Here is a 10827-nt window from a genome sequence, read left to right as displayed (position 1 = left end):
AAAGCTATAATGATCTGTCAAATAACTCAAGTATAATTATTAGCCTACAATTTACTTGTAAACAAGGTACACCAATTAACAGGTTTTTTTCATGTCTTAACACACATCCTTTCTTTGGCAAGTTACTTATTACCTGGCAGTAAACAAGGAGGCCAGGTGGGTATCCAGCCTTGTGCAACTAGGTCATCAAGGAAAATAATTCTAGTTGCTTAATGGTCCTTCAAAATCTTTATGTGTTTAAACTGTGACGTCTTCAGGACAGGATGTCTCTGCCACGTCTGTCTGTATCCTTTCTTCTGCACCTCCACCTGCATCAGGCCAGGTCTCAGCATTCCCTCACTAGAATGTCTCAGATCCTTAACAGATGTTGAAATTAAGTTGTCGATAGTAAATTTTTTCAAAAGCAAATTGGAGCATGATAAACTGATCTTAAAATTCTGAAGAGAAGATGTACAAGAATAGGCTTGAATGTGTTTTTCTGGCTTATTGTTTACTTACTGAGAAGGCTGTTTTCAATTATCTTTGAGTTGAATTTATGTATTTATTCTTTTAGTTATGTCATTCTTTTATACATTTTGAGGCTTTTATTATGTGCATATACAAATTTTTATAGCTTCCTGATTCACAAAACCTTGTAACATTATGAGGTATTCATCCTTGTCTAATGTTAAGAAACTTATGCTACCTTTTTTATGAGAATTTTTATGGTATGTATTTCCTCTGTTTTTTTCTTTCAAGCTTTTAATATACTTGTCTTTTAAGTATATGTCTTGTTAGCAGTGTTTTTTCGAATCCAATCTGTCAATCTGTCTTTTAATGACAGCATTTAATTCATTTACATTTAATGCAATTATTGATATAATCTACTATCTTGATTTTTGCTTTTGATTGTCCCATTTATGTTATTTTTTCTTTAGTTGATTTCTTCCACAGGTAATTTTTAAAATGATTTCATTTTTCCTTTACGACCTTTGTGGTTACGCATTCTTTTATAGTTCCTTAAGTGATTACCCTAATTACCCCAGAGATTACAAAATGTCTTCTTATCAAGTGCATGTCAGTTATTAATTTATTGGCTCTCAACTTCAAGTCCACTCTTTATTGCCAGATATGCAAAAAAGAATTATTTCTCCTTTGCTAGGCTTCCCTGGTGGCTCAATGGTAAAGAATCACCTGCCAGGGCAGGATATGCGGGTTCTATCCCTAGGTCAGGAAGATACTCTAGAGAAGGAAATGGCAACCCTCTCCAATATTCTTGCCTGGAAATTCCCGTGGACAGAGGAACCTGGCAGGCTATACAGTCCATTGGGTCACAAAAGTCTGGACGCAACTTAGCAACGAAACGACAGCTAGTATGAAGTTAGACTTTGTCTGTAGAGGGCACTAGAGGAGCACTAGAGGAGGAATTGGCTTCTGTTCTTTCCCATTTCTTCAGAGTTGGGCTCCTGAAATATGAGATGAGCAACAGCTCCCAGCTACTAGCTGCTACCCTGGTACCCTCTAAAGTGGCTTTAGGATTGTGCAGTCTGCAAGTCACCTCCCTAAAGATGGCTTTCCCAGCATCCCCTTGAATGGTTCTGAGCTTGTTTCAAGGCATTCGGCTTGTTAGCCTTTCTTGGCAGGAACAGATATCTATCCATTCAGTTCAGTTCAGTTCAGCTGCTCAGTCGTGTCTTGACTCTTTGCGATCCCATGAACTGCAGCATGCCAGGCCTCCCTGTCCATCACCAACTCCTGGAGTCCACCCAAACCCATGTCCATTGAGTCGGTGATGCCATCCAACCATCTCATCCTCTGTCGTCCCCTTCCCCTCCTGCCCTCTCCACGGCATAAAGAAAACCAGCCCCTAATGCCAAGATTACCTCTGTGGGTTTCCATTTTCTCCTGATGTTGATAGCAGTGGAGATGGTGGAAAGTGGTTATACTCTGGGTATATTTTGAAAGTAAAGGTGATGGGATCTGCTGATGCAGTGGATGTTAGGGCAAAGTATAAAGAATGATTTCATAGTTTGGAAGTCATGGAAATGAGATCTGAGATATGAGAGAGGGAAAGGGGGCAGGTAGGGTAGAAAAATGACAGAAGGTGGTGATGTGGACACGGGTAGAAAAGAATTGAAGATGACTAAGAAGAAAAGTGAGGACATGCAGGGTCAATGGACTAAAGGTCTTGGTAATATCAAAGAATTGCTGGAGTCAGGGTACCAGAAGATGATAACTAGGAAGACAGCACGAAAATAAAGATAGGCTTGGTGGTAAGAAAACATCCATATTTAAAAATAATCTTTTTATTTGCTCATCATACACATTTTATCATATATCCATATACTGACATACATTACATTTATTTGTCAGTAATAATTGAACAATTTACTATATAGCATAAATCACAAAACATAGGTGGAATGTATGAAGTGAATCAGAGACATCAAATATCATATTATTATCTTTGTAAGAAGTAGATAATTATGAGATTTAAGGAGAATCTTAAATCTTAATCTTCAGAATTAAAGAGGTAGTGTACACAATTAGGAAATCAGATTTGATATTCAGACCAATGAGAGGTTTGTGTGTACCAGAAACATCAATATGTAAAATAGAAACATAGTCAATAATCACATTCCTAGAGATAGTGTGATAATCACAGAAAAATCATCAAAAACTACAGACGTTAACAGAAACAGATAAATTAGTTGTGGGTTTTAACCATTGCAACAGTGTTTTCAAGTGTTCAGGAGAGGACTTCTTAATTTTTTCAAGATATAGGTCTTGAGTGTTGATTATTCTATTGACCTTGAAAGATTTTTGTCTATAGGACTCACTTTATCATTAGCTAGTGTTCATATTTTTTATTCAAAGATACCACTATTTGTTAGAATTTATAATCTACATTAAGTAATAAATTTTGTCACTGAACCAAAATTATTTCAGTCCCAATGAAATTTTACATCTTGGGTAGCCTCTGCAGCCTTGTTTTGGTAAATATATGATTTCAACGAAACTTTTTCTAAAACTGAAAACAGCTCATGAATGCTTCTTGCTCGATTATATTCATGGACTCTATCTGGGGAATCAATCTATTAAGGAACAAAATGTCTATGTTTACATTCTTTTTAATTTCCATTTTAACTTTTTCTCTTTCTTCTTTTATTCTTATAGCCCCTCATTTATCTATTTCTCTCCTTTCTTCTCTTCTTCTAACCCAGCGTCTGCTCCCCCCACCCCTTTTCTTTTCTTTGTCTTCTAGGAAATCTTTTCTCCTCCTGTTCTACTTCTTCTGTGCTTGGATTTACACCTCCTGTTGTCTTTGTTTTCCATAGAGAATTTGTTCCTATTGCATTCATGGGTTCTTTTACAGAAAATTATGGACAGTATAATTAAAATATTAATAATCTGGCTATGTAGTGATCCAAAAACATAAGATATGTAAACATTTCACAAACACAACATTTGATTATCCATTGCTGATGTCAATAAGGCATAGTCTCTTTGGTATAAGCTTCATGTTCAAGATACAGCATCAATGAATACTTGAATTTTTCATGTAGCTTAGTATCCCTGTGAATTAAAAGATATTACTAATGAACAGCAGTATGAAACTCTTTTCAATATGTTTTCATTTTTTATTGCACTGAGGTGAATTTTTATTTTTAGTCTTTAGTTCAGGTTATATAGTCTATGATGCTTTAAGGTAAGTGAGACTCTAAAGTTGGGCTGTAAACTGAAATAACTCTCCTTCCAACTTTGTATAGATTCACCCTATGAGTGGTTATAGGTCCCAGGATTCTCCTGTTTCTTTCGTAAGGTTGTTATGGTCAACGTTTATTGTACACTTACCACGTGTCACTCACTCTTCTAGAAGGGCCTGAAGAATATGACATAACCCCATGAGGTAGGTGCTATTATTATATTCACTTCATAGATGAAAATCTGAGACACAGATTCCCCAAAGGTCACAAAGTAGGTGACAGAACCAAGATTTTAACTCAAGAGGTCAGTTTCCAAGTCTGAAATGTTGACCACCATACAACTGCTTCCTTGGAAATGCACACGTCGACCTCCCAACAACTGAGATCTTCATCTCCGCTCCCTTTCATTACACAGATGTCCTTTCACCTATCTTTATTCAGATCTGCTCCATCAACAAGGCCTTGGACTTGGCGATCCCTCATTCAGCTGCCTCCTTACCTTTAATGCCTCCCACTTCTTCACAACTATAGACCCTCCTCAGCATCCCCATTGAACCTCCTGACTCTTTGTTTTCCCAGGGCCATTCATGCCTCATTCCTGCCTTCCCTTCCTTCTCTGCCACACCAGGAGGACCTGCCATTGCTCTAACTCATCTTGTATTTTCCTACCTTTTAACTTCACTCACTCCTTCTGTTTGGATTATTCTATAATCTCTCCCTCCATTTCAGCTTATTAAAAATATTCCCCAACCTTCAAATGCAAAAAAAAAAAAAAAAAAAAATGGGATGGATATAAATGTGTCTCCCAGATCCACAAGCTGCTTTACCTGGGAGATCTCAGGTCCTCTCTACCCACAGTACATCAGGAAGGACGTCCAGTCAGGTGGTGTTAGGGGGAGTTTTATTTGAAAGTGGTTCCAAAACCTGTAAAAGAGATAAAGCAGAAAAATGTGTTTTGGAAATGTCCATGCCCGTTGTTTTGCCAAGATCTGTCTGGTACCTGGTTCTCCGCTCTCCCTGAGACAGCATTTCTTGTACTGTTTCAGATATCCGTGTAGTTTCACATTTCTAGTACGTTAAATGCAGTCCCTTAAAATGTGACAACTGTGTCTTATTTTATTTGTCTTTATGTGTCTTATTTATGTGTCTTATTTTTATTTGTCCATGATAGGCCTTGCTTTAAGGAATTCTCACATGTAAAATATAGATTTGTATTCTATGCACAAAAGCATTAGGACCCAGTATTGGTGAGGGTGCAGCTAAGTGGGCTGCTACAATATTTCTGGGAAGGTGAGCTGGCTTCCTGAGAGCAATCTGGCAGATGCATCAGAAGTCTACATGCTGCATGTGTGTTGGATCCTAGCAGCGCCACTCCTAGGAATTTATCCTAAGAAACCACCATGAAAGTATGCATGACACATCACCAAGTTTATCTGCCAAAACATCATTTCAAATAGTGAAAAGTTAGAAACTTACAGGGTGCATCAAAGATTGTTCAGTAAACACGTAGGTACAAAAGTATATATAGTACTGTCCTATTTTTATTAAAAATAAGTGCCTGTGATGAAAGATTAACTAGATGTCTGTGTGTTAGTTGTTCAGTCATGTCTGACTGTTTGTGACTCCATGGACCACAGCCTGCCAGGCTCCTCTGTCCATGGAATTCTCCAGGCAAGAATACTGGAGTGGTTTGCCATTTCCTTTTCCAAAAGGAACTAGATACCAAAATACAAATTGCCTCTCTGGATGGTGGGGTCATTTGTTGTTTTAACTGTTTTTTGTTTTGGAGGGGTTTTTTTTTTTATTTAAAAAACATTTTTAAAAAAATTTCCTGCAATAGATATGTATTGGTTTTATGACCAGAAAAATATTTAATAAACTCATAAATCCCATTTTGAGAACAACAAAGATAAATTGGGCTATGACTGCTTTCCAAGATTTATTATGGAATTCTTACACTTACACTGCTCTTACATTTATGACCTATTTTATCAAAACAATATAACAAAATAGTCTTCAGCATCAGTATCCCAGAAGCTTCCAAGTGAAAGTGAAAGATTCTCAGTCGTGTCTGACTCTTTGTGACCCCATGGACTGTATAGTCCATGGAATTCTCCAGGCCAGAATACTGGAGTGGGTAGCCTTTCCCTTCTCTAGGGGATCTTCCCAACCCAAGATGGCATTATTTTTTTAAAGAAATCTCCTTCAAATCTCCCCCAAAGTTGCTACATTTCCTTTTTTTCCCAGAACAAGAAATATAAGTCCTGCTGAAAATGAACAAAACTTGGAATGTTTTTTAGCAGGTAAAATGTTTGAGGTTGATCTATGTGTCCCAACACTAGGGACCCCAAAGATAAATTAATGAGTAACAATGCAAATTATATATGTAATAGGATGACATTAAAAAACAACAATAACCTCCCCTCCCCAACTATATGGGACATTTTACTGAGAACAAATAAAGTTACTGAAGTGCTCATGCACTCAGAAATAGGCCTGGGATGATACACATTGTAGTCTGGTCAAGTGTTACCCGGGAGAGTGGGTGGAGGGAACAGCAGAAAACAGATACAGTTTTCTGGGAGGTGTGGGTGGGGTAGATTTATTTCTTTTTGTTTTATATACTTCTACATTCTTTAAATGTTTTAAAAATAATTTCAAAACATTCAAAAAGAAATAAAAAAGAACATTCAAGACATGCCTGTGCTTTCGAGCTCAAGGCAGAAACTAGATAGTAGACTTTGCTTGTTTATAATTAAATTCCTAAACTTTTCAGAAGGTCAGTGGTAATGATAAGAAAGTATTCTCCCTCTTGCTGATTATTTTGTAAATATGAAGAAAGCAAGTGGGTCTTCCTGACCCTTAACTCAGCTAGTCCAATGATAGTCTCAAAGACATATACAGGTTTGCAATGAGAAACTTGCACAGTTTCAACGTGTAAGCAGGTAGAGATTAAGAGGGCCATTCCCCTTAACCAAATAGCTCACCAAAGTGAAGCTCAGAGCTGGGCACTGACAAAAGTGTGTGACATGGGAAATGATTGTCTTCAGTGATCAAGTCTTTGCACACAAAGAGCCCCTCCTTGTTCCTGTCTCGGCCAGGCACACCCTTTCTCTCTTACAACGCCCTTCCCTTTCCTGTACCATGAACTACTTTCAAAAGAGACTGAAACATATTTGCATGAATGTAGAAACAATGACTCTTTAAAATGTTATTTTCCTAACCAGATTTGCTTTTCAACAGATTAGCAAAGAAATAAAGCGCTGATGGTGGAATTGCCCACATCCATCAAAATTCGGGGGCAGAGTCAGCCACTGACTCGGCTTATACACCCACAGCATCCTCTGCAGTGGCTTAGGGCGCGGCAGGCATTTTCAGACTTACAGATGGTGGTATATGTCAGGATCCCGCTGGAGCCGGGTTTGGAATCCTATATACAGGTCGTCCCAGAGCAGACCATTCTTCACCACGTGTCTGATGACGTTAACCCGGCTCCGAATCTGAAACAGATAACGGAACAACTAGCAGGGACGCCCCAGCCAGCACAGAGCATCGGTGTCAACCCCTTGTGTCCCTGAAAGAGGCAGCTGTCTATAAGGCAGGGGTCTGAGAAGTCAAGGAGAAAAGCCTACTGAAGTGGACATCACAGGCGGTGGTGGGGAGGGGACATCTGAGTGAAGCAGAAACTGAGGGAAAGAAAACAGGAAGTGTATCCGGAGCTGGGGGAGCAGAGTGACAGACAGCACAGACAGAATCAGATTGCTGGGCTCAAATCCACGGTCTACCTGTGTGATCCTGGCCACCATTCCGTGCCTCAGTTTCCTCATCTATAAAATGGAGATAATAGACGGTCCCTCAAGGGACCGTGGTGAAGATTCACTGAGTCAATGTACATAAAATGTGTAAAACAAGGCCTGCCACTGAGCAAGAGCACCTTAATTCAGTGGCCAAGGCCCTTACCTTTCAAGAATCCCAACTCCTGACACAGGATCTGTTGACTAGTCAAAGGTGCCCAGAGTTAGGAGACAAGCAGAGATGGTTTTGAGTCTCAGCTCAGCACTTACTAATCATGTGACCTTAACCTTGCTAAGCCTCCGTCTCCTGTGTTACTGTTGTGAGAAAAAAAGAGATATTTATGAAATAAAAGGGGAAAAAAAGCACAAAGTAGTGTGAAGGGAAGTTAACTAAGGTTGGACATGGTTTTAACACTTCACTGGCATCCTTTTTCAGTATCCGGCATCACATTTTTTCTCCTGATAAATATGCTAATACCAGTAGAGGCAACTTTATCATAAATGACAGAATGATTAGAAGACTGGTGTTCGGATTGATTTCTCTTTCCCACACCTTTTTGACAAAACAATGACATCCATTGTGAACTGAGAAGGCGAACACAGGTCAAAGAATCTCTTATTTTGCCAACAGAGACTCAGAAACATGACTGTGCAGCTTGTCAAGTTGAGGAAAGCCCAGCTAAGGTTCAGGATCAAGATTGAATTCCTCGCAGTGGAGGAGAGAAGGTCTTTCATTATCTTTCAAACTAGAGACAAGCATGTGGAAGAATCAGGCAGGCTTTGAGAAATGTTTGGACTAAAAAATGGAAAGGTCTTGGTGGTTTGATTAGATCTGGGGATGAGGGAAAAGGAAAAAGGTGAAAAGCTCTGCTTCTAGCTGGAGTTACTGGTGGGTTGGGGAGCGGGGGAGGAGGCACTAATATTGCCAATGATCAGACAGAAAATGAGAAAGAGCAGTTTTAAGAGAACAACGATGTGTTGAATGTTGAACAATGAGGTACAAGGATTTGGAAATCCAGGTGATATTATCTAGTAGGCAACTAACTCTAATGAATCCAAAGCTGGACAGTGTTGGTGGGAGCTGGGCAAAGTCTGGATTTTTGGAGCCATTAGCAGAGAAGTGGTGCTAGCAAATGTGTTCACCCAGATACAGGCTTGAGAAGATGAGTGGGTTGAGCACAGAACCCTGATGGAAAACAGGAGATGTAAGTGGTGGCTGGAGAAAGAGACCCCAAAAGAATACAGAAGAAGAGAAGTTAGGAGGCCTAGTGCACTGGAGCTGAGAAAGGACTTCTAGTTCAAAATGATGGACAGATCCCATGCATAACCTGCCTTCCACCCATTTCTGGATGCAACTGAAGTTGCTAACAAAGCAACTGCACAGGTATGAGCCGCCACAATGAAGAAGAAGTGAAGTGAGTCGTTGGCAGAAGATTTCAACTAATGAATGTGAACGTGGAAAGCAGGTAGGTGAGTGGCATTAAAGAACAGGGCAGAGGCGGCAGAATCCAGGAGAGTGTGAGAAAGGACATTCAGATTTGGAAAGAGGAGAGGTAGGTACTATGGATAACGGCAGGGGCACAGAACACAGAATTATGTACATGAAACAGTGAACACCCACTTCCCTATGCTTACATATGGTTCCGGGGCCAAATACCTTCAGACAGTTTTCTGACTAAATGGAATCAATTTGACAGGAAGAATGAAGGCAGGGAATGTATTTGTGTGATGCCTCATCACAAATACAAGGACCTCCACATTTTGGTATTTAGGAGTCCCTCAAGCCTAATAGCTGGCTCCTCACCTTCATAAACTCATTTGAGTGCTCCCTTGTCCACATACAATCTAGGTTATAATTCATAGCCTACTCCCTTTTAAAAAACGGAATTAGCCTTCCACATTTATAAATCTAGATATTTCACATGAAAATCCAGATATCCAAGTTTTCTGGAAAATTCAGAGGATCAGCTGGAGCTCAGTAGGGGCGCCTCCCCTCCCATGCTTTCCACTTGACCCAGTTCCCACTCAGTCCATCTGCTTAAAGATCTGCCTGGGGTCCATCTGTGAGCATTTAAGCATGTAACCCCCACCTTCAAGTAAAGCCTGCTGGATAATAAGTCTTACCCATATACAGAGAGCCCTGAGTCAGCTTGAAAAGGTCTTTTTTTCTTTTTTTTTGTAAATGTAGATCAATCCCTTAATTCTTAAAAGTCACCTACAGTGGAAGGAAGGTCACCCTGGGATAAGCAACATTGCACGCAACTAGAGGCCAAAGAAGCAATGCCTTCAGGTGTCCATGGAAAGTGACTGCCACCCAGCATTAGGTGTTCAGCAGGCTGTTGTGCAAGATCAGGCAGGAAAGTACTTAATGGGTAGCTCCTGTGCCAGCTTTCTTCAGCAGATACCTAAGCAGAAAATACCACAAAGGAGGAAAGCAAAGAAGTGAAGACATGGGTGGGGTCTAGAAGAGGCTGAGGGAGGTCACCGGGTGACAGATTGGCGGCAGACCTAGAGAGCAGCCCATCCAGACTGGAGCAGGAGCTCCTGAGAACGTTAGGAGCCAGGCATCTAGGAAAGATGGAGAGTTGGCATGATAGAAAATATATTTATGTGTTTGAAAGGCAGTGAATGCCTCCCCTCCAAAAAAGGCAATGAGAAGGCTCTAAGTGGCAAGAGATGGAGCTCTTCCAAGGATAACCTCTTTAAACAAACCTCAACATACAGAAATCTCATTAAAATCCTGAGATATAAAAGCACTGAGAGTCAAAATAGGGACCACCATGTATACGGCAGGCATGATGATTTGCCCCATGGTGTGGTAAGTCTGTTCATTTGTATTGAAGAGAGCTGTTGCTAGCTTTATTCAACAGAAGCAATGTGAAAAGCTGTAAAAACAAGCCTTTTTTTTTTGTTCAATGACATATTTTAAATGAACTTGTGATTTTAAAAATTCCAAGGAAAAAATCTCCCTTATGGTTAACAGATACCTTAATTTATAAGTTTCGTAAATTCAGATTTAAGAAGCAATTCAGTGGCTAAATACACAGACTCTGCAGTTAGACCCCTTGCTGTTAAAGCCTTCAGCATGATTTACAAACTGAATGACTTTGGGCAGATTATTGAACCTCTCAGCACGGCATTTTCCTCATCTGTAGGGGAGTATAGTAAAATCAATTCATATCATGGTTGTTAATATTAAATGACTTAAAAAAATTAAATGACTTATATGAAGCTGTGTTATGTATGTGTTTGGTAAAAAAAGCAATAAAATATCAGCTTCATTTTGCTTAAAATGGGTGTTTCATGTAGCGTTTTCCTACGTGTGAAAACTCAGTTTTTTAAAACCC

The 10827-nt window shown here is 39.6% G+C and overlaps 1 protein-coding gene across 22 annotated transcripts in view; it reads right to left on the bottom strand.

The window, feature by feature from the left end:
- Positions 1-2263: 2263 nt before the first annotated feature.
- The window catches only part of LOC133059860 (cytidine monophosphate-N-acetylneuraminic acid hydroxylase), a 68905-nt gene continuing 60341 nt past the window's right edge, over positions 2264-10827 (bottom strand). For all 22 annotated transcript variants that reach the window (XM_061147484.1, XM_061147464.1, XM_061147485.1 and 19 more), the window contains 3 exons: positions 7071-7186; positions 4514-4610; positions 2264-3555 (listed from right to left, as the gene is read on the bottom strand). In XM_061147484.1, the coding sequence (XP_061003467.1) occupies positions 4535-4610; positions 7071-7186 (192 nt within the window). In that variant the 3' untranslated portion in view covers positions 2264-3555; positions 4514-4534. The remainder of the gene's footprint in view (positions 3556-4513; positions 4611-7070; positions 7187-10827) is intronic.

The sequence above is a fragment of the Dama dama genome, chromosome 7 (genome assembly GCF_033118175.1).
Source record: "Dama dama isolate Ldn47 chromosome 7, ASM3311817v1, whole genome shotgun sequence".
NCBI lineage: Eukaryota > Metazoa > Chordata > Mammalia > Artiodactyla > Cervidae > Dama > Dama dama.
The sequence above is the reverse complement of the archived record's forward strand: the minus strand, read 5'-3'. Positions and strand labels throughout refer to the sequence as shown.